The 25,390-nt window shown below is 35.9% G+C and overlaps 1 protein-coding gene across 1 annotated transcript; it reads right to left on the bottom strand.

Moving 5' to 3' along the window:
* Positions 1–8,359: 8,359 nt before the first annotated feature.
* LOC130496249 (uncharacterized) lies at positions 8,360–10,294 on the bottom strand. Its single transcript, XM_056988179.1, has 5 exons — positions 9,763–10,294; positions 9,192–9,580; positions 8,993–9,119; positions 8,619–8,929; positions 8,360–8,535 (listed from the first exon to the last, which is right to left on the bottom strand). Exons 1-5 carry the CDS (start codon positions 9,763–9,765, stop codon positions 8,457–8,459), a joined length of 909 nt encoding a protein of 302 aa, XP_056844159.1. The 5' UTR covers positions 9,766–10,294; the 3' UTR covers positions 8,360–8,456.
* Positions 10,295–25,390: the final 15,096 nt, after the last annotated feature.

Here is a 25,390-nt window from a genome sequence, read left to right as displayed (position 1 = left end):
CATGATTGCCAAAAGAAGCCGAAATGATGAAAGCAATGTAAGTTATCTTTTTAAAAAAAGTTCTCAAGGAATTATAAATTTTCAAAATAGAGGACTGATTCATTGTCATTGATTTTTTCTTGATTGATAACTACTCTGGTAGATAACAGAGCTAAAGATGTCACAGGTATTTCCAACCGATCTTTGCTTGAGACTCTTAGAGTTTTTGAATTCCAAACTTCACTAATAAGTTGAGGTGGAGTAGTGGCTTTTGACCAAAATCCTTGGTCTGATGGTTGCAAGATTTTCTCAAAAGTTCCAGTGGATGTCGATCCTATGCTTTAATTGGAAGATAGCAATCAATAAACACTTCAGCTTTTGTCTGTTGTTTTCATAAGATTTTTTTGTTCACTCATATATTGTGTACCTCTCAGCTTTCCTCTGATGTTAAAGAGTAGGAAACTTCAGCAGTTGATTACACAGCAGGGGACATGATCTTTTTCTACTGTGATGCCCCATATCTCCAAGGCTCTATCTGAAATAGAAGAGAGTGATAGGACAGGAAATGCCATGAAAGAGGATGACGAAAAATATGAGCATGATGAAGAACATTTTCACTAAATTGGGATAGAAGTTAATTAATAAAACATCATATAGTTTTACCTCTATTGACTGAGCCGTGGAAAGTCTGTAAACATGAACATGTTTGGTTTGACTAATTCGTTGACATTTGTCCATGAATCGGAGAGTTTTGTATCAGGAACCTCCGCAGGGAAAAAAAATTGTTAACAAATATTTTTAAATAACAAAGTTTCCTAAAACTACTCAAACGAAATCAATTACAATATACAACTCCCGCATGCCAGTTTACAAAAACCCGGACTGATCTTATTTTCTAAATCAGAAAAACAAAAATCACACCGAATAGTATCAGAATGTTTAAAATATAATAAAATATTAATTATATATATATATATATATATAATTTAAAAATAAAATATCTAATGACCTGAATTACATGAATATTACCTGATTTTTTTCAGGTTTAACTTAGGTTTTTGGACGTTTATCAAATTTTTGGGTTTAAACTTAAATTAACTCCAAACTACTTTTAATTTGATTCACGGGTTTTATGGATTATAACAACCCAATTTGATCCCAACATTACCGAACCTATCTGATCTGAAAAAATGTATAGTTCATAAACGGGTGCGAAACACCTAAACGCTATAATTAAAAACTGAATAGCCCAAAACTGACACAAATCTAAAACTCAAATGACTATCATTATAAGACGTCAAAATAAATTAATCTCAGTTAAAGATGTCAAAAATCAAATAGTAATTTCAAACCAAAAAAGATAATAATTTTAAAATTGAAAAAATTAACCAAATAGTTATCCCGCGCTTTTAAAGCATATAAAATTGAAAATTTTAACCAAATCCTACACACTTCTGTTTTGAAAATATTTACACGACATTGCTATTGTATTATTTAAAACCTATGATATTAGTTATATTTATTATTTCACAAAATCTTTTAATTTCAAAAAACAATATCAATACAATTAATTTTGGATCATATGCCCCATTGATATTAGTTTAGTCCGATTATTTTTTCCTTTATTTAAGGAGCCACTTACTATTTTTTTTATATAACCATATCTGCTTTTATTTAAATACTGACATGTACTATTTTCATCTAACAAAACTAACAATTAATATAAATATATTGTTATTAACTTCCTCTTAGTTCCAACCTTTTCGGACCTATACGTTTTTTTGTTTAACCAAAAAAATGTAAATAGCTAAATCGTTCATTCTCTACAAAATAAGTTACAAAAAATAGCCCATTTCGAATTCACGTCATGTTTTATTCTTTATTTTATTTAATTAATATAATCTGAATATAGAAAACTGCAGAGATTTGTTTTCTTTCTAATGCCATCAGTGAAGCTTCGAAACATTATCAATATCAATGAACAGTCCGTTTCATTGTAAATGAGATTCGTAAACCCAAATATAGTAAAACATGACATTATTACTATTACCCATTAAACAAATGATTTACGTGTAAAACATTTACACACTAAAAACATATTTGGTAACCATGTATATTTTCCAAATAAAAAAGCTCAAGATGTCTTTAAATTGTGATCCTTTGGATTTCAAAAAAATATTTTTATAAACTCATTTAGTTTAACGAATTTTAAATAAGTTATCGACTAGAAAATATTTAGTAAATTTACTAAATGTGATTATACTTAAACTTAGTGAAGACTATATACATATATTTAACAGAATATAATAAAATTATTTTTTCAAATATTTTTCAAAATTTTGTTCGGTTTTTAGTGGGAGTTGGGTTTGATATTGATTTTCGGAAATAACACATTATAAGAACCATTCAAGTATATAGTCCATGTCTAATAGAGTATGAGAGTTTGATTTTCAAGTCGGATCCGAATCAGATCTTTTTTTAGTATGAATATTTTTGACTAATTATGCGGGAACTATTAAAAAAATATAATATGTTATAAATTTTAAAAAGTTCAAAATAATTTCTGAAATGCATGTACCATAAGTGTATAGTTATGTAACTTGACAGATTTAATATAGTTACCAAAAATTATATTAAATTAAATTAATATTAAACAAAAATATGATTAGAAAAAAACACAAATACAAAAATTAAAATTTTCAAAAGATTAAAACAAAAGAATATACCCGCCCTATAAAGGGCGGGTCAGAATCTAGTTTATATGATATAGTAGCTTCTATGTTGACAAAATTAGATGATGTGCCAGCTGATATGGGGAGTGGTGTATGATTTCGCAAAAAATAATAAACATTAGATATGTTATTTGAAAATTTCAAAAGTTCATGTATATTTTCCACGGTCATTTAAGTTGGGTATGAATTAAAATATCGCGATATGTTGGGTATGAAATGATTGTTTTCTAGTGAATAAATTTTTCTATAAACAAAATATGAATGATTAAAACTGGCCATAAAACAATATAAGAGAAACATACTTTGGTTATATCATGTACCAAGTCCAATAAAATCTCAACAGTTTTGTCCGGGAAAATAAGGAAGCACGTGATCTAACCTAACTAATTGTTTGCTTTGTTGTAAAGGACGACAGACAGAAATTTGTATTGTCTTTGATACTCTTTGGACTCATTGTTTTATTATCTTTCTCTGCTAAGATCCACCGACATAGCTTACAAAAATAAAGAAACCAAAAATTTATTTCCAGGTTTATCAACTGATGATCCAAATGTTTTTGAGTCACTCTTCGACTAAATCAAAGTCAGATTCTTACACTTATTTTGTTAGATGAAGGGTTTATGCTATGCATGTCTGTGAAATCATAAAAGATGTTTTAAGATTAGTTTTCTAGGCTAGTCACTTGTAGATCAGGCCGATTTATAGAATTGATCTAAAAGGAATAGCATGTTGAAGACCTGTGTTAAATATTTGGTATATACAATTGAGATAAGAGGAAATACATAGGAAACATAAAACAACATAAAAAGTTTGCATATATTTTAGGCCTCACAGTTTTGCTGGTCGCCATTTAGGTGTATGTAATTCTCTCTGTTAATAGTTCTCTCGGTGAGTACTGAATGGGAAGAGAGCTATATATATTTTGGTGTAGCCATGAGCAGAGACATTGGAGAGGAGCTGAGGGAGTCTGATGAGAGGAAGAGCTGATTGAAGCTGAGCAAGGGGATAAAAGTGATACCAAAGAGACTGACTTAGAAGAGGGACTAGAAGCTGGTGATAATGAAGTGAACTTGAGCAAGAGAGATCTATCCAATGAACCAACTAGTGTGTGGAGTAGACCAGTGACTAGAGCAAGGCTGAGAATGCAAGAGAAGAGTCTCCAAGACTTGTTCAAAATCGTGGGGGCTGGTTCAAGAGGAGAAGTTCAAGATAAACCAGCATGTTGGTTTAATTTAATTGCAATGTAATAGGCCTGGTTATGTGGGCTTTCATTTAATTTAAACCAAAGACAATTAGGATTATTAAACCAATTTTAATTAGGATTAAGATTTTAGTAAACCATTTTTGGTTTAGGATTAGGTTTTCTATTTTCTGTTGCAACTTATGTAGCCACGTTTTGGGGCAAGAAATCAAGGAATCGACATTGTTTTTCATCTCTTTGTTTTGAGTTTTCTCTCAATTCTGCTGGTGTGTAATATCCAGCTTGGGTTCTTTGATTTGGTGTGTCATATCCAGATCAGAAGCCTTGGAGTATCATGAAGCAAGCCATCTCTCTTGTGTCCCACATTAATCCACAAGCCTTGATACAGATTGAGTCTTTGATTCTCTGTTTGCAAGGATTATCTCTGTGATCCATCCTAGACACTAAGCAGGGTGATTCTGTGTCTGTGGAGCAGTAAAAACAGCTTCTGAATAATCCATAGCTCTTAAGCAAAGTCCATCATTATCACCTTTCATCCACCCACACCCCCTTCAAAAGATCCAGGGGGAGACAACCATTTCAGGGCTGCACCATATATACTAGGGGTTATCCATGCTTCCCGCAGGGTTGTTGACTTTGCATATGTGTGTTTATTGTTTAACGGAAATTATCGTGGTTCATGTTTGGTTTGTGGTTTTTGTTTAACATAACTATTAGATATTAAGGAGGCCAATTGTGCTGTCTACAGTGATTATATTTACTTAGTCCAGCTTCTGTCTGGATATTCAAAATGTCAACTTTTGTGATCGATGATCGAAGGGGCTACCGAGCCAATAGTTGTTTTGTTTCAGTAGTGATTACTAGCCGTTGCTCATTTGTAAACAAATATATATATATATATATATATATAATATATATATATATATATATATGGGTTTCTATTGAATGCATACTATTGTTGGGTCTACGTTGGACATGTAGAGTGTGACCGCATGACACTATAAGTGATAATAGTTCAGCTTTATTTTATTTATTCTCGGTTCAGCTGATTAATTTACCAATCAGGTGCAAAGAAAATTAATTATATTTTATAATTTTATTATGCGTACTATTGTTTTCTCTCCCTCTGTATCAGTAAAGAAGAAATCAGTTGTGCTGGGTTTAGTTTTCATTATTTTAATATTGTTTTTACCTTCCAACTTTTTCACCTAATTGCTCTATTCTATTTCCTCTCATTTATTCTCAGGTTTACCAGTCATATCTCTAAGAGAAATTGCCAAAAATACCATTTTCATAGTACCACTTTTCATGTTTACACTAACCACTTTACCACTACTTTTAATGAAGGGTCTAGATTTAAAGGTTTAGGATTTAGAGTTTAGATTTGATGTTTTAGGGTTTAAGGTATATAGTTTAGGGTTTAGAGTTTAAGATTTAGGGTTTAGAGTTAAGGATTTAGGGTTTATAGTTTAGACTTTAGGGTTTAGGGTTTAGGATATTGAATTTAGGGTATATAGTTTAGGGTTTAGGGTTTAGAGTTGAAGATTTTGGGTTTAAGGTTTAGAATTGGAGGTTTAGGAATTAGAATTTGGGATTAGAATTTTGAAAAACATATAAAAATAAAGATATAAAAGTCTTTACCATTTTAATAAATAAGGTATTTTGAAAATGTGTCTTTTGCGGTGGTAAAGATGAATAATGGTACCTTGAAAGTGGTATTTTTGAAAATTCCCCTATCTCTAATGTTATATTTACGGGACGTCAATTTATAGTTAAATTATCATAGGCACATGTACAGTGTCAGTCTTGAGGGCATATTCATGAAACAATGAAATAGAACCCCAAATTCATGGGAGCCTACAATTTTGAAAAATTAAAATATAAAATAACTATTTTTGATATTTAAGTATTAATACATTAGTTAAAATATTTTAATACAAAAATAAAATAATAAATTAATGTAACATGCAGATATATTAAAAATATATTAAAGTTTGTTATTTGTTTTTCAAAAAATCATGTAAATATTATAATAATTTTTTTTGCATATTACATAATATATATTATGGTATTACACGCCGCCAATTGAGCTGCATTCAGCTTTGAATGATTGAAAAGTTAAACCCTCCACTCATATTACTCTTTTGCTAAACATGGCTCTCCGTTGATCATGTAATGCTGGATATTGGATATAAGGTGGTGGATGAATACAGAATGACGAACATGTGGCCGGGGGATCATAAGTATTGTTTATTCGGAGCATATCCTTATAAGTTCATGCTTTCTGTGGCCCCTGGGTTATGTCCAGATTTTTTAACTGCTGTTGGCAGTAGAAGACGGTAGTTTGTGAGATGGTAGAATTGGGAGGTGATCTGCAACTGAGTATAATATGTATTCAATGTTTAGTAGCTCAGTTCCGAATAGTTATAATTTTTCACACATTTAACTCTATGTTTTTTGTTGTTAATAATTAAAAAAACTTGCTATATAATTCACGACGCATGAGGAACACACATACACCATCTAGCGAGGACATTGGTTTGACGAAGCTTAATGGAAATGTTTGCCAAATTATGGAAAGTGTGGTGGGTGAGGCAGCAGGACTTGTAATCTGAAGTTTGTATAACGATCGTTTGTTACTTTTTGATCTTGCAGCCTTTGGGGTGCTAAAACAGAGAATATGAACGTACCTATGGATCTCACAGATTATTGAACATCTCTTTATACACAGTATTGGTAACACACTCTTTCGGGTATGTTGCTGAACCCTTTTCTAATATCTTTCTTCACCTTCATAGCTTCCCAAAATATAGAAGGCGTATGACTACGATCTAACTACAATGTCCGAATTTCAGTTGGAAAATCAATAGCTGGGAGGATGCGATGGTTTGCAGAGGTTAATGCCCGTATGTGGAGAGGAAAGGTGTAATGAATACGTGAGAATCAGCACACTGTTTTTATAGGTTACAGATTGCGAAGAAGCTAGGGCAGTACTGGGCAATTAATGAGACGTAGTGACTGCTCGCGTTTACTAAGAATAAATGTGTAGGTTAATAGCAACCTCTTAATGTAAATGGCAGGCATTTCAAAGATTTTTTTGCAGAAGAATCTAAACTAGGGTCATCGAGAGGACGACTGTCTACTGAGCTAGGGCCATCACTTGATTTTCTGTCGTGGCTAAAAATTCCACGTTGATAAATGTGATCGAGAAATATATAAGTTAATATGACTCAATATATACAGTGAAACCTCTATAAATTAATAATGTTGGGACTACACCAAAACTATAATTTTTTTATTAATTTATAGAGATTATTAATTTATCGAGATACTAATTGAACCAAAAACTCAATTTAGGACTATGAAATTATATTAATTTCACTACAAGAAAACATATGTTTAACGAGGGCCATTTTCCTCGTTAATTCCTCGTAAAAGGATGTTTACGAGGAATTAACGAGGAAAAGTGTTTCGTCGTTTATCGTCCGTCGTAACAAAACTTTCGTCGACATTTCCTCGTAGACTAGCGAGTCTTCTATTTCCTCGTAAAGACGAAGTTAATATTTCGTCGTAAGTTCCTCGCCGCTTTTCCTCGTAAATCACTCGCGGGCTTTCTTCGTAGAAACCACGCGGAACACGCACCGTTACTTACAAGTAAGATCCTTGAAAATAAATCCTCGTAAATTCGATGTAACTTCCTTGAAAAGGTTTCCTCGTGAAGTCCACGTAGAGTCCTTGAAATATTTTCCTCGTAAAAACCTCGAAAGGCTTTCCTCGTAAATTCCTCTGAAATCTTTTCGTCGTAAATAACTCGTACAGTGCCAATTTTCGAATTAATAAAAATATTATTTGATAAATATAATAATTATTAATTTAATAAAATAAAAGTATTTAAATATTGGGTTTACAAATAAATTTTAAATAAAATTCAGAAGCAACAAAATATTTTATATATAATTAAGTTTTGGATTTTATAATACATAAACCGAAAAAAAACTAAAAAAACTAAGGCTCGTTCATCGCCTCGTAGAATTCCTCGCTCCTCCTCGTAACATCCTCCTCGTTATGTGTGCCCGATGACTCGCCTGGAATGAGATTTTGTTGTTTCATGTTCCTCAACAAAGCTTCCCATTCCGGATTTGTGGACGCTATAACGTCGATGAAGGCTCGAGTCCACTCACACGGCTTTTGGTCGCGCCCAGCTCGGAACGCAACTGAGTGACTTCTTCGGTCCGTCACTGAGCATAAGACGATGTCGCTCTCGGGACATCATTGACCGAACCGATCCCCAACGTACGTCCCTTTTTCTTAGGGACAACCTTAAAAACAAAAAAAATATATTTGTTAGTTAAATTTAAAAGGTAAATTTAATGAATTAATAATTAAAAAGATATAATGTTAAAAATTTACCTCCTCGTAAATCTTATCCATTTCAGTTGTGGATAAGGTAACGGGTAATCCGTCGGCGGACTGCTGGGTCAGCTGAGTCTGGCGCTCCTCAACCCGAGCAATTACGTCGTTGTAGATTTGCTCGGACTTGCCATCTAAAAACTGGCCCGCCTTGTTCTTGTGGGTCCGCTCGTAAAGTTCCGGAAGAGTCGGGAGACGTCCCAACTCTTTGGCCTAAAAACATTTAAGAAAATTGTTAGAAATATATATAATTATATTAAAAATAATAATTAAAAAATTATTATTTAATTACGTACCATTTGCAAACGGACACCGGCATGGGTTTTTGGCCCGTAGAGTGTTGCATCGGGCCGTTACCGTGCTCGTCTACCGTGTTACGGGTGGCAGCACAAATGTTTGCGATCCTAATGGAGTTGGGATCCTTCCAGTAACGGATGAGGCCGTCCCAAACATCCGTGGTAAGCTCAGCGGGTTTGCCACGGGTGTACCCCTTGACGATCCAGGCACCCTTCCAGTTGCAAACCGTGTCCGACAAGCAAACTTGCGCCTTCTCGTAAAACGCCTTCCTCACTCTCTCACTGACCCCGATGGACCAATGATACTTTTGCTGCAAAAAAAAAATTAATAATCGGTTATTAAAAAAAAAAAATTAATTAATAGAATTACTTACAGCGTAAATCTTGAACCACGTCTTTCGGATGTAGATCGGCGTCAATTTCCAGTTTGGATGCGCCATGGAGAAGTAACCTTTAATCGTCTCGGTTACATCTGTCGCAAGGCAATTGTCAACCCCAAACCTGGAAAAAATGAAAATTTAAATTATTTAATGAAGTTATAAATTAAAATAATTATTTAAAAAATGCACTTACCACATAGTCCCGTCGGGTCTGTCGGGGTATATGATTGGTAAACCAGCTCTGCCTGGCATACCGAGAATATCCTCGACAGTGTACTGCGAGAAGGGAACAGTAGGTGGCACCATGAGATCGGAATGAACAGCGGCGGGGATCTCAGGAGGAGCCATCGGAGGAGGCACCGGAGGAGCCATCGGAGGAGCCATCGGCTGAGCCATCGGAGGAGGCATCGGATGATCCATCGGAGGAGGCATCGGAGGGAAGAAATGCTGAGTCTCGGGAACAGACTCCTGATCCGAAGAACCTGAACCGCCGGCACCTGAAGAAGAACCTGGCGGGTCTAACTGACTACCAGGCTCACCGAACATCTCCATGTAGTGAGCAGTAAGCAAGTGCTTGCGAACCTGCAAAAATATATTTTTTTTGAGATTATGATCATCAATAATTAAAAAATCTATCATCAATAATTAAAAAATCTATCTAACGAACATAAAATCCGTAAACCTATCTAAATTCCCTAAACTAACCACCTAAACTAACCACCTATCTAAATTGTCTAAACTAATTATGGGGGCGAGGAAATTACCATTTTCGGAGGAGAGAGGAATGGGAGAGGAGTTGGAGACGAAATGGGGAGGAAATGGAGAGGAAGTTGGGAGGAATGGAGAGTGTGAGGTTTGTGCGGTTGTATATATAACTTACGAAGGTCTCGCAATTTCCTCGTAAGGTTACGAGGAATTAAAAAGGCCCATCTTTTTGTTCCTCGTAAAAACCACGTAACCTTACGAGGAAATTGCGAGGCCCGTCCCAAATCAAACGATGAAATAGCGAGGCCCGTCTTTCTGTTCCTCGTAAAAGCCTCGTAAGTTACGAGTTATTAACGAGGTTATTTTCTAAACCTCTAAAATCGAAACCCCAAACCTTAAACCCCATCTTTCTTATATTCTACTTCATATATTCATAACATATCTTCCTTTTAACCTCAATATTCTTAACATTTCAAACCTCAAAATTTATAACCACAATTCTTTAACTTCTAATATCAATCTCTTCTTTCTAATATAAACTTATACAAAATCAAATTATTTATTTAAATTTTTTATCTTGCAACAAAAATATAATCCTTTGAAGATTTGAAAATATAATCCTTTGAAGATTTAAAAATATAATCCTTTGAAGATTTAAAAATATAATGTTTTGAAAATTATAAAATTATTAATGGGGTTTGGAGTTTGGGATTTAGACAAAATAGATAAGAAAGATGGGGTTTGGGGTTTAGGGTTTAGGGTTTAGGGGTTTAGACAACATATCTCGTTAAAACCTCGTAAACCCACGAGGAAATAACGAGGAAATAAAAAAAAAACAGAAAGCCTCGGTAATTCCACGTAAGCTTACGAGGTCTTTACGATGATTCTGTCTTACGTGGAATTAACGAGGCCCGCGTTTTTCTTTTTTTCTATTTTCCTCGTTATTTCGTCGTAAACTACGAGGAATTAACGAGGTTTGCTTTCTAAACCTCTAAAATCAAAAACCCCAAACCTTAAACCCATCTTTCTTATATTCTACTTCATATATTCATAACATATCTTCCTTTTAACCTCAATATTCTTAACATTTCAAACCTCAAAATTTATAACCACAATTCTTTAACTTCTAATATCAATCTCTTCTTTCTAATTTAAACTTATACAAAATCAAATTATTTATTTAAATTTTTTATCTTGCAACAAAAATATAATCCTTTGAAGATTTAAAATATAATCTTTTGAAGATTTGAAAATATAATCATTTGAAGATTTGAAAATATAATCTTTTGAAGATTTGAAAATATAATCATTTGAAGATTTGAAAATATATTCTTTTGAAGATTTGAAAATATAATCTTTTGAAGATTTAAAAATATAATCTTTTGAAAATTATAAAATTATTAATGGGGTTTAGAGTTTGGGATTTAGACAAAATAGATAAGAAAGATGGGGTTTGGGGTTTAGGGTTTAGGGGTTTAGACAACATATCTCGTTAAAACCTCGTAAATCCACGAGGAAATAACGAGGAACTAAAAAAACAACAGAAAGCCTCGGTAATTCCACGTAAGCTTACGAGGTCTTTACGACGATTCTGTCTTACGTGGAATTAACGAGGCCGCGTTTTTCTTTTTTTTTCTATTTTCCTCGTTATTTCGTCGTAAACTACGAGGAATTAACGAGGTTTGCTTTCTAAACGCCTAAAATCAAAAACCCCAAACCACAAACAACATCTTTCCTATCTTCTACTCTTCATATTCATATTCCAATCCCAAACCTCAATCTTTTATTTTTCATTCAAAACCTCAAACCTCAATATTTTTTTTTCTTTATAAACATTCCCAAATTCTTTATAAACATTCCCAAATTCTTATAATCTCAATACATTAAATAGTTTTTCATGATTAAAATAATCTAATCACATGCATTAAGTCTGAAAATCAATCATATTAAAACACAAATACATCAATCGGATACATTTTCGTCATCACTAGAAACATCATCATTTTCATTAAACTCGTCTTCATGATTAAAATAATCGAATCACATTGCTTCGTCTGTGCCATCGTCGGTAAGATCTTCATACTCATGATTATGCGGATCAATGAGAAGAATGTCATCAATTTGTTGTTCAGGTTCCTCGACTTCATTTATCTGTTCTTCTTGCAATGGTGGTTCTTCTCCACTAATGATTCGTCCTCGAGGTGTAACTTTGATCACAGATAACCAATTTATTCCCGATTCTCTCATCCGAGGGTATGGAAGGTAGCTAACTTGATCTGCTTGTGAAGCTAAGATGAAATGCTCGAATTTGTTGTACCTGAAAAATAAAGAAAACATAGAAGTAAGCTTATTCTGCTCATGGATGCCAAATAAAGAATTTGTTGTACCTTCGTCCACCATTGACATCAACTACGCCGAATTTGTTAAACCGAACACCTCTGTTGACGACGGGGTCGAACCATTCACATTTGAAGAGGACGCATTTCAGCTTCAATATCCCTGGAAATTCCACTTCAATAATCTCTGTCAAGATACCGTAGAAATCGGTTTCCCCTTTCACACATATTCCATAGTTACTGGTCGCCCGCTGTCTACCATACTCATATATGTGAAAAGTATAGCCTCGTGTGAAATACATCTGTGAGGTGGTGACCTTTACATGTGGAGATTGAATTACTTCATGTAACCACTTAGGATAATCTGCATCGTCGTCAAAATCAACCTGCAAAATCAAAGTGAACGTTAAAATACAGATCATTTATGAATAAAGAGTTTGAGTTAATACCTGATTCTTCAACCACTTTATAAAGTGTTGATCTTTTCTTTTGTCTACGTCAGTTGTGGATATACCAGGGAATGTTTCTTCGACTTGTGAAACAAATAGGCTGTAAAATCACATTTTATATTAATTAATATTTGGCAATTATATATATGTGTTAATTTATATGTGTCCATTTATGTTACCTTTTAAAATAACGAATCAATGGATCCTCACAATTGAGTAGAATATAGGTGTGTGCACTATGAGCGTCTTCTTCACTCGACCACCAAACCTCTTTTGATTTCCCACCCAGTCGCCCAATCTGGCTAAAGATGTCTGGAACACCAGCAACTGCGTATGTTGGCGCGACACCACCATCATCATATCTCCTTGGAGCTCTTTTCCGAGTACGTACTTTTGACGCAAAATAGTACGATGTGAAGTGAGAAGTTTCTTCCGTCAAACTTCCAGCAATTATAGAACCTTCAACCTTTGCAAGGTTCTTTGCTTTTCCCTTCAAATATTTCATGGCTCGCTCATACTGATACATCCATCCGTAATGTATAGGTCCACGAAGCAATGCCTGATATGGGAGGTGGACAGCTAGATGCTCCATTACGTCAAAAAACCCAGGAGGAAATATCTTCTCCAAGTTGCACAATAAGATGGGAATGTTCTCTTGAAGCTGTTCCACGACTTCTACTTTAAGGGTGCGGGTGCTCAGATCCCTGAAAAATGCTCCAATGCCTTGTATATTCCAAATACAATTATACACATATTAGTCAAATATATTTCAAACTAAATCATTATATATAAAATAACTGCAATATATAATATAGTACCTGCAAGTGCTTCATGTACGTTTGTAGGAAGTAGCTCCGCAAAAGCAAAGGGAAGTAGTCGTTGCATAAAGACATGACAGTCATGACTCTTCATCCCGGAGAACTTTTGACCCTTTTCAACGCATCTAGACAGATTTGAAACATACCCATCGGGGAATTTCACTTCTGATGCTACCCAGTTGAACAACACCGACTTTTTTTCTGAAGACAATCTGAATATCGGAACAGGAACTTGCCCATTGCTGTTTATATGTAACTCGCTTTTTGAGAAAATATCCGGCAAGTCTAACCTCGATTTTATGTTGTCTTTTGTCTTCCCCGGGACATTCAATATTGTATTCATGATGTTCTCAAAGAAATTTTTCTCTATATGCATCACATCGAGGTTGTGGCGCAGAAGAAGATCCTTCCAATATGGCAACTCCCAAAATATACTCTTCTTGTGCCAGTTGTGATGAACACCGTAAGAATCAGGCATATTAGGGGGAACATGCCAATTACCACCACGAGGAACTGTTTCCAAAGCTCCATAGTAATCGAATTGCTTTTCAGTTTCTTCTCCAGTTAAATATGGAGGAGGAGTGTCTCTCACAATCCTTTTGTGCCTAAACAATGTCTTGTTTCTTCGGTACGGATGGCCAATGGGAAGAAATCTACGATGACAATCGAACCAACTTGTCTTCCTCCCATTCTTCAGTTGAAACGCATCTGTCGCTCCATTACAATATGGACAAGCTAATCTCCCATGTGTAGTCCATCCCGACAACATCCCATAGGCAGGAAAGTCACTTATGGTCCACAAAAGCATCGCTCGCATCGTGAAATTCGTCTTCGTTGAGCAGTCATACGTCCTCTCCCCTGTTGACCACAAATCCTTCAACTCTTTTATCAGTGGTTGCAGGAAAACATCCAGCGACCTTTTACGATGTTTCGGACCAGGTATTAATATGGTCAAGAATAGCACCTCCCGTTGCATGCACATCTCCGGTGGCAGATTGTAGATCATTCAGTTGTCGATGCAAACATCTATCATCTCTGAAGGCAACCAAAGACTATAAACCAGTTTCTGAATCTCATAATAAGAATCTGAAGACACATTGTCTTCCGGCAAATACTCTTTAAACAAGTCTGACCATTCATTCATGCAACTTTCAGGTAGATTGTGATCAGTTTTAATATTCATCATTCTAGCAGCCAACGACAATTTAGAAAGACCTTCTCTACAACCACTGTAAAGTGGTTGATTCGCCGCATTTAACATTTCATAAAACTTTTTTGCATCTATGTTAGGTTCTTCATCTTCATCATGAGCTACGAATGCATCAGTTACCATATCATGAACCCTATCAAAATCTACCATCTGCTCCTCCTGATGGTAACTATGTTCATTATGCAAATGATGAGCAACCGGTTCTTCCTGAAAATTGCTGTTACTACTACTAGCTTCATTCTGATCATAATTATTATAACCTTCTCCATGTTGAAACCAGATATAGTAATTTGGCGTGAAACCTCTATTTATTAAATGCTTCCAAACATTTTCACGATTTGCCAATTTCGAATTGTTGCATTTCCGACATGGACAGAACATCTTACCGCTTTCTAGGGCGAGCGGTGTGGAATCTGCTTGATTCATAAATGTCTCCAGTCCCGCAATGTATTCTTTCGTCACTCTCCCGTTAGCATCTCTATGCATATACATCCACCTCCGCAACTCGTAGACATTCCCGGAGCCTGACATTTTTTTCCTTTCATGTTTTTTTTCTTCTTGTTGGTGTGTTTAAAATGATGTTGAAACTTCCATATTTATAGAAAATTTTCGAATCTGGTAGTTGAAGTTTTGCGATGAATTTGCGAAGAATAGGTAGGTAGCCAAAAAAAACGTGCTTCAAAATTCCTCGTTAAGTTCACGTATATCATTTCCTCGTAAAGGTGACGTAATCTTACGTTGATTTAACGAGGAAAGTATATTTCCTCTTTTCCTCGTAAAGATAATGCAAGCTTTACTTGGTCTTTACGAGGAAAGTGTATTTCCTCGTTAAGACCACGTAAAGTTACGTTGGTTTTACGACGAAATATTTTCTTCGTTATTTTACGAGGAAATAACGAGGTTTACTTCTTTCTTTGTAATTTCCTCGTAAAATCGTCGTAAAGTTACGAGGATTATATTTCCTCGTTAATTTTCCTCGCCAAAGTGCTGTTTTCTTGTAGTGTTTATAGAGATATTAGTTTATCGATTATTAATTTAAAGAGGTTATATTGTATATATATATAGTTATTTAACTTTGAAATGAAATTGTATCAATGTTTACATATCATAAAAATGATTATTGTTGCACGAATTAGGATGGATTTCTACTACTCTCTCCGTTTCAGAAAGATGCATGTTTTAGGAAATAATTTTTTTTTAAAGATGTATTTTTCATATTTTGATATACTTTTTGTCAACTAATAATGAAAAATGGTGTGTTTCAAAAATATTAATTGCATTTCTTGAATTCTTGGTTTAAAAAATATAGGAAATATAAAATTACAAAAACTATGTATTAATAACTACGTTTTAATGTGTTTTCTTAATAGGTGTGAAAATCCTAAAATATGTATTATTTTGAAACATAGAGAGTATTATTATTTTAATAGTGTTTACCAGGTTGTCAACCATGTTGTCAACCATGTATGACGTTCTTTTTCAAATATTTAAAGCGATGCTTAATGGACCAAAAATGTGTGCTGACCAGAAAGACTCGAAAACATAAGGAGAAAAAGAAGGAAGTTTGGTGCTGACATGGCGCAATTTACTGCATTTATGATGCTGACGTGGCGCAATTTACTGCATTTATGATGCTGACGTGGCGCAAAGTGTTAAGAGAGGCTACTCATTTATATATATATACTCGGCCCTGCTACGCTCTGAATTTTCTTTAATTTAAATTTTGATTATATATTTAGTATATCTATTTTATTTATAAATAGTATAGTCTATTATAAAATAGAAGTAGATAAACAATTATAAAATTCGTTTTAAATGATTCATTATTTTTGTTTTACGCATTTCAAAATTTTTACTATCCATTTTTGTTATTGGAAATTATATATAACTGTATAAATGTTTCATTTCACTGTTTATAAATTTGTTTCCAATTAATTTCCAAGTCGTTTATTGGACCCTCCCCTTAAATCTACATTTTATTTTTTCTTAAATCAACTATTTAGAACTTTCATATTTTTACATAAAAAGCTTCAACTTATCTTAATTATCTAAATATTCGTTTATCTTACTTATGTAAGTTTTGATGTAAAATATTATAAAATGTATAATCAATTAAATTGATTCAAAAATTAATAGCGACATAATGATTTGGATATATAATTGTAGATCTTTGTTACGTTATGTCTACCTTAGCGGAGTGTGAAAGTCGAGTTGACATTGAGCGCAATGCGTGGTATGATGTTTGGGTTGTTTACTAATTTTGTTTGGGTCTTCGAACTAATTTTGTTGTGTCGTAGGTATACGGTTTCACATTTTGTGGTATTAATTTTGTTTACTAATTTTGTTTGGATCTTCAAACTAATTTTGTTGAGTTGTAGGTATATGATTTCAGATTTTGTGTTTTTCCGTTCCAACAGAATTGTGAAATCATTACTAGATAGGACATTATTTAGTTTCCTATTGATTTTAATGTTTTGATATGATATTATAAATAAATTTTGAACTTCACATTGTTAGATATTTTTGTTATGAACATATTTATGAGTGTTTTCAATAATAAAATGAAAGAAGATACAATTAGTTCTAAGTATGAGGCAACTTTTGTTGCCTTGCGGTTAAAAGACCCTGTAGGATTTGTATAATCATGTTGAGGATTCTAAGAATTTCCAAAGCTCTGATTGGTTGTATGATAGATTTGAATTTGGAAATAATGTGTATGATAATGTTGTTTGCTTTTGAATAATATTTTTTCGGAGGAGTTGATTCCAGAAAATGAACGAAAAGAAGAATTAAATGTGATGAGTTTTTTTGTTTACCATGATTTATTGTATACAATACTGGTCAATTTGATTTGTGAGAGCAGTTTATTTTGGAGAAGAAGTGTTGATGTAACATATTTGATAAGCTACGTGGACTTTTAATGGTGTTGAAGTTGTTGGCTTTTTAAAACATCCAGTCCATAATTAGTGAGGTTACTATTTTTTTTTCTAGGTTTGCAAGGATTGGTAAATTTATTTTAATAAGGGAAGTTAACTCAAAGATTACATATTTTAGGACAATTAACGAGAATCATACAAATCTTATTTTTATTACTTCCATTTTTTTAATACCAAGCGTGCCCATTTTTTCCGTTATGAGAAAAAATGTATTTACAAGAATGCCATTATTTATCAATGTCATGTAAACAAAAACCCAGCGGCACGTAGGAATTCGGTCACGTGTTTTCATTAAGTCAGCCGTAAAGTGCAATATGTGTCGTTATGGTTGAGTTAGCGTTACGTTTTGACTAAATTAAACAATGTGGCTGACTTAAGAGAAAACGGCTGGCTTAAGAACATAAGTCAGCCGTTGGTGATGGCTGGCTTACAGAAATATAGCTGATTTATGGGAAAACGGTTGACTTACGTACACAAGTTACAACTGACTTATTCATCGGATGTGTGATTTATGAAAAAATTGGCTGAGTTGTAGTTAAGACACGGTTGAGTTAAGTTTTCCCGGCTGAGTTAACGAACATCCACTGACTGAGATTAAATTTACAGCCGACTTATGGGAGGTTGTTACAGCTGAGTTATATTTAATCAGCCGTAATTGGATGGATTAACAGTAAAGTCAGCTTAGTTACAACTGGCTTATCAGCGAAAGATTAATTTCTAGAATAGGATCCGTTTGACGGATGATTAATTTGACGATAAGGATGCCTTATAATTTTCCATGATAATTACGACTGTTTTTAGCAAAAGTCTAATTACTGAAATAGTATTCACGTTTGGGCTGACTTACAGTTTACATGATGACTGATTTATTAAGGCTGAGTTATATATTCGTGTGCCGGCTGACTAAGCGATTTTCCATGTCATCCACCATGTCAACAACTCCGATTTGGCATGTCATCACTAACAAACTTTACAACTTGGTTTATCTGTCTGTTCATCTTCTTCTTCATCTTCTTTATCTATCTTATTCATTTTTTTCTTCATCTTTCTCAAAGATATTATGGATCCGGTAATTATTTTTTCCGGTAACTTGATTAAGAAAAACAAATATGTATTAAACGTCGACAGTAGGGGGTATAGAGTTCTGCATTTAGATGAGAAAACAACACATGAAGAATTTGCAAAGTCTGTACTCGATAATTACAGATTGAATGAATTGAGGCGTTAGATTCAGCTTAGCTACATTTTCTCGAATAAAACTTTGAAAACAATAATGCACGACACTCCACCATTTTATGTCTCCAATACTCGACAATTGCAAGGTTTTCTGAACCTAAAGAAAATCAAACAGCTACGTCTCTGTGTGGAGATTACGGAAAACAAGGATGGGGAAATGAATCTGAATGACAGAGCAAGAGAGAAGAGTAAAACGTTTTTCAGTTTTAGCTCAGAAGAAGAAGTTTCATAAGTTGAATCCAGAGACGAAAATTACAGTGGGTGTTACGATTGTTGCAGTTTGGAGAAGGAACACGAGGATAAAGAGAATGACTGCTCTAGTAAAGTGGAAGGAGAAAAACACAAAGTAGGCGGAGAAGATGAAGTAGGCGAAAAAAATGAAGAAAGTGATGAATTTGAAAGCCGATTTGATATGTTTGACGACTCGGACGGTGTGTCATCTGAAGATGATAACTTCAGTTCTTATGGTGAGTCTCCAAAACCAAGATTCACCGGGGCTACCTCCCAAGAAAAGATATCAGAACTTTTCCATTAGTGGATCTAAAGGGAATCTGGAGGTTCTAAGGTTGGAGATGTCGTTGCTAAACCTTACAGTAGGGCAACAATACGAGAGTAAAGACGATTTGGAGAGACGACTGAAACTTCTTTCAGTGAGGGATCAATTTGATTTTGATGTACACATATCCACACCGATTTGGAGAGATGATTGGGTTGATGGGTGTCTGATAGTGCTCAAATTACCCAGTAGAGCTTACTCTCTCAAATAAGAGGTACAGCTGTAGTACTTAGGGATCGAATCACGAGGAGCTAGGGAACCAATTAAATAAAATCTACTAATCAATCCTAGGCAAGGTTGATTTATATGATAGAAATAAAAATAACAAATCCTAAAATGAGCAAGGCAGTTGCTCCAACTAACAATATGAAGGGTTGTATAAATGGGATAAAGAGTGCTAGACATAGGGTTTCTATTCAGGGATGGAGATTATAATCTCTATAAATGCTTTAATAAGTTGCTTGCATGATACTATAGATCTCAGCCGCTTAACATATGTGAATGAATCACTGGTTAAAATATCTAGATCTCTGGCCACACCTTTCGCATGATGACACAGAAAAAGAGTCGGTCGATATCCTTTTGAGATATCGAGCGATACACCTTTCGCGGCGCCGATTGATTTACCAGTAGGGTATCGATCGACGGGCTTTTAGATCTGCCTAGGCGCGAACCGAATATGACCGCGTGGTCTCAAGGAGGAACTGTCGTTCTTCTCAACGGGAAACAGGCATCGCTCAAATGGATAATTCAAGATAATCTAAGATCCTAGTGATCTATGTTCTAGTTAGCTACTCTAAAACAAGCATAGGGTACAATCCATTTGATGAGTATCACAACTTAGCAATTATAGCTTGGGGCTAACCCCACAAACCTATTTAAACCCTAGATCTAACAAGTAGACTACTCAGACATAGCTAAACAATTCATAACAATAGATAGATGAAAGAATTGCATAGATAGAATAAAGTAGAAATACAAAAGAAGATGAGAAATCTCTCCAATCTCTCTCAAACAAATAAAACTCTAGTCTCTCTCTCTGCTTTGGTTGTGAAAAGCTTCAAGCTTCAAAGGGTTTCAAAACTTGCCGTCAAAAAGACTTTGCAGGAGTATTTAAGCATTTCCATTAGGTTAAAAACTCGTCAGGGGCAATCTCGTAATTTTGTGAAGTCTTGGTGAAGTAGTCGGCTAAACCATTCCGTCCTCGATATCGATCGAAAACACTGATGTGTATCGATCGATTATAATCTTCTAGTACACGGATCTTCTCAGCTGCATCGATCGACGACTCAGGATGAGTATCGATCGATTGTAATCGCAATGTTGACTTCCGACTTAGTCTTGAATGGTCAACTCGGGTGTATCATCTCTTGTACTCCAAAATGCTCCAAAACATCACTTTCTCACGAAATGCTCCTGAACCTGAAAACATACCTAACAGGCTAGAAAACAGATTAAATATATAATAAAATACTAGTATACCATGGTTAAAAACGGGTAAAATCCATGGTATATCAACTCCCCCAGACTTACTCCTTTGCTTGTCCTCAAGCAAAAACAGTAGTCTTTGGAAAAGGTTTGGAAATAGCAGGAACTCAAGGATTCAATATATTGAAGTCATCACTCTATGGGTTTGCAATTCATGTCTAAAATCCTAATCACAGAAGTTCATCATGCCTTATCCTAGCTTAGCAACTAAACTCATCTAGTCAACAACTTAGCAATTCTCATCTGACATTCCCCTCTACTAACCTCATTTCTTAACATAAAATAAAGTGCAGGCTTTACCTTGGGAGTATCGATCAAAGAACACATGGATTCAACTCAAACAAGTATCTGAACACACATGTAGTCTTCTCTGATCCCTTTCTCCCCTCTTCTCTCTTCACTGAATCTCTTATTAGTTTCAATTTCAACAGGTTTCGATGCCACAAAGGTCATCTAGTCCATCTCATTGACATTTGCATTGTAACTCATACATTTTTGACAAAGTGTAGCGAATAATGGGGTCTCAGGTAATTTACCTATCCCTCGTTTCCACAATGTGTGATCATCCTCGAGATTTAGAATAATGGGGTCGCAGGTAATTTACCTATCCCTCTGCCTCTCAAGAAATCATTTCAATCTTTTATAACATAAACTTAGATCTCGAGATGCCGAAGAGAGCGAAGGAAGGGAACCAGAAACACACAGACTTTTTACCTTCCAGACTTGTAAGATGATTCCGATCCAGTGATATCCAAGCCCCAAGACAAGCAAATAAGTCAGTATTAGTGTTGGAGGTCAGCTTTGGTTCCTTCAAACAATCTTAGCTAGTGAATATAGATAGCAAGTTGATCCACTTTAGCATCTTTAGTACTATCTGCAATTAGTAATCTAGAATAGTGCTAAAGAGTGGTCAGACAATCAAATAATAATCCATATCAATGTTCCTATTTAATACTTATGCGAAAAATAAATTTGAAAAACATTTTAATAAAAACTAAAATAAAAACACATATTAGTAAACTCCTTTTAATAAAAATTAAAATAAAAACACATATTAGTAAACTCCCCCCCAGACTTAAATTACACTGTCCCAGTGTAACATCCGGTGGTGAGGTAAATAAATAAAACATAATAAATATAACAAGTTAGAATGAATAAACGTGATCGACAAGATGTCGATCGATTCGTAGTGGTCTACGTCGATCGTTAGTAATGGTCGTGTGGTGTCGAGCGATATGAATGCTGAATGTCGGTCGATGGAATTATCATTCTACTTGGATCTTAAATAAAAACTGCAAAATAAAATCGAAAAATAAAAGCAAAAAGAAAATAAAATAAAATAAAGAAAAAGAAAACCTAATAGTGGGTTGCCTCCCACTCAGCGCTTGGTTAAAGTCATTTAACTTGACTGTGGTAGGTGAGTGACTCATGGGGTGCAGTGAGGGTTTTTGTTCGTTGGTGGGCAAACACTTTCCTCATCTTTGGACTCAGCGGCAGTGAAACTTCTTGTGGCATCACTTGATCGTGTCCATCTAGGAGATATCTTTGCTAAATCGGCTTTAATTACTTGCAACCTTCGGACCAAATCTTCTGTGTCTAACTGATGCTGGTGGAAATCAAATCTTGGATGCGCACTTAGTTCGGCATGTTGGTCTTTTGCGTGCTGGTCCTGAGTTTGTTGATCCTTGTCGGCCACGGCGGTGGTATCGATCGATGCCATAATTGGTATGTCGGTCGCTTCGCTGGGATCACTGTCGATCGATCCCGTGTCAGATTTGTCGATCGATTCTGAACGTTGGCCTTGGTACTCAAGATTGCTCTGCATAGTGCGTATCTCATTCTTCAAGAGACCAGTAGCTCTGCAAAGATTGGTCACTCTTGCATTGAGAGTCTCCTCAATGTGATCACTTCTTTCTGTGAGTCTCTCCTCCATAGAGTTCATGGTTTCGTAAAGCTGATCTTTGATATCATGAACTTCTGCTGCAGTGCATATTCTCTTCGCTGGTGGTGGCTCCGTGTCGATTGACGTTGGTCGAGGTCTGTCGATCGATGCTTCGTAGCTGTCACGGAGATCAATATAAGCCTGAACAATGCTCATGTCTCTTTCTACCTTTTCCAGCTGCCGTGACATTGTGTGTTGGCATCGCAGGATAGGGGAACTGAAGAGTTCATGTTTTCTTACATACGCTTTCAACCTATCTTCCAGTTCTGCGAACCTTTTGTCGATCGATGATGAAGTATATGTGTCGATCAATGGAAAAGTAGTATTCTGAGCTTGGTCATTCTGGTGAATTGTGTCCAACTCTTTCTGAAGAAGATCGATCCTCTTGCTTAACCATTCGACATTGTTGTTGAGAGGGCTGTAGACGTCTTCAATCCGTGTATTGATGTAAGCAACCTCCCATTCATCTTTCTTAGGTGATGAACATTCCGGTCGGTCCATGGATGTAGTCTTGCCGATGTCGATCGATGGTACATGTACTCTGTCGGTCGATACTGGTGGCGTAGCCTCTTTCTCAAGCGTGGTTAATATGTTTCCAAGCTCCACTCTTATCTCAGCCATATCATTCTGGAAGTCTTTGTAACTGACATCTTAAGGCTGGAAAGTGTCTTCCACCAATGTGCGCATGTTTGCCTCAAGGTGCGCCTGAGCTCTCCATACATCAGTCACCATATCATCCACCTCCTCTCTACTGTAGGGCACTGGTGGTGGTGTGTATGCATGGGAAGAGCGTGTGTGTATTGGAAGTTGTAAGCAACCTTTGTGAAAAAGGGATGCTCTATCCAAAAGACTCTTTACTTGCTCCTTGGTAACATGGATGATTTCACCATCAACTCCTCTAGCATAGCCAAACTCATCTCTGTAGACACCATATTTATCCTTAGCCTCCCACTTGAATCTCCTGGATCCATCGGTAGTGAAGGCACGTCGTCCAAACTCCAGTCGTCTGTCGGGCGATCGGACTCTTGGTCTGTCGATCGATCCTGGATATCCGCCGTCGATCATCGGTGTTGAAACGATGTCGATCGATTGTGAATGTCGAGGTGGACCGAAGTGTTGTGGAACTGGATCCTCCCTTGTGTTGGTGTTGTGGTTGTCCTGGACATGCTGTAGGATGTTTGGATGGCTACGTTGCTGTGTGAACAGGTTTTCTGGTCCATTGGCAACTTGGAGGATGTCTGCTATGTCTTCTCTGGTTATGTGCAGAACTCTTCCATCCATAGCTCTTGCATAGCCATCTGTGTCCCTGAAGATTCCAAATTCATCAGGTGTTAGTGAAACATTCCTGATATCATAAGGTTCATGAGATCTCGGTTGAGCTCTGTTGAAGGTGTCGATCGATGGGTGTGTGGTGGTGGCGATCGATGGTGCACGTCTAGCTGCACTGTTTGATCGATTGAACATGTTGTTGCAGTCTTCCATTGATGAATCTCTGAATGCTGGAAGCTGCTGGGTAGAAGGTGAAAAGTTTTGAATTTTCGTGGCTTGGGTCGTCAACCTTTTATACCCATGTGTTGCCCTAATCGATGAAATTCCGATTTTGTCCTTTAAGTCGTCCGGGTTAATATCGATCGATATTATACTGGCAATGTCGATCGATGGACGATGTCGTTTTGCTGGATGAAGTAGATAATCGATCGATGGTGGGCGTTTTGTTGTCGATCGATTGTGGTGCAAATCTGTCATTCTCCAAGTAGATTTCCCAAGCTCTCTCTTCCCAATAGTCTTCATCATATTCTTCACTGTGGTCTCCACTGTGGAAAGAGGTGGCTGTGTCTACTGCAAAACTCTCATGAAATCCGCTATCTGCCCAACTCCTTATTGAGTAATCATCTTGCTTTTGGTTGGGTTGGATGGCGAAATTCGGGTAGCAATGATCTGGTAGATCGAGTTCATCATCCGGTGGGGTCTCTGTCGATCGAATGGATCCATAGTTGTTGTCGATCTCCTCCTGACTTTGAAATGTGTCGATCGGATGACGTCAAAGTACTGTCGATCGATCCCGAGTACTCTGTCTCGTACTCAACTTCACAATGACAAACTGCGATGATACCAGTATCATCTTCCCTTTACCACTAATTTGGCTGGTGGTTTGTCAAGCTTGACAGTCGTAGAGGGATATCTGGATCTATCATAGTCAAGCACATCCTGTTGGTCTTCATGTCACATATGACTCCTACTGTAGCCATAAATGCTCTTCCAAGTAAGAGGGAAGAGTTCCAATTTAACTTAATGTCTAGGACATGAAAATCCACAAGGACTATAGCATCACCAATGTGTAACCTCTAGGTCTTTGGTGAAGCCTCCAGAGTTTCTCTTGAGAGTAATCCACGAAAGTAAAGATCTGTGGTGAAGGCTCTACTTGCCGGCCCAAATGGTCTGCCAATGACCTTTGGTAAAATGATGACTGATGAACCAGTGTACATAGTGCCGTGAGGAAATTCAATACCTTGTACCACACAGGGTATTGCAAACTTCCCAGGATCACTTCTTCTTTAGCAAAGTAATCCTTTTCTCATCTCTTCTCTGACGTTGTCAAACCTTGTCCTAATGTCAGTTTCAGTCTCCCTTGTTTCTCTGAAGAACATCCACAATCTCTTTGTGAAATAAAACCTCCTCAAAAAGGTTTCTCTTGGTGGGATTCCGATAACTCTCT

Source organism: Raphanus sativus, chromosome 6, assembly GCF_000801105.2.
Source record: "Raphanus sativus cultivar WK10039 chromosome 6, ASM80110v3, whole genome shotgun sequence".
Taxonomy (NCBI): Eukaryota; Viridiplantae; Streptophyta; class Magnoliopsida; order Brassicales; family Brassicaceae; genus Raphanus; species Raphanus sativus.
The sequence above is the reverse complement of the archived record's forward strand: the minus strand, read 5'-3'. Positions and strand labels throughout refer to the sequence as shown.

Coding starts and splice junctions, on each gene's coding strand:
- LOC130496249 (XM_056988179.1), bottom strand. Junction 9,120..9,191: donor AGACCCGACGGGACTATGTG/GTAAGTGCATTT, acceptor CATTTTTTCCAG/GTTTGGGGTTGACAATTGCC. Junction 8,930..8,992: donor CGTGGTTCAAGATTTACGCT/GTAAGTAATTCT, acceptor TTTTTTTTGCAG/CAAAAGTATCATTGGTCCAT.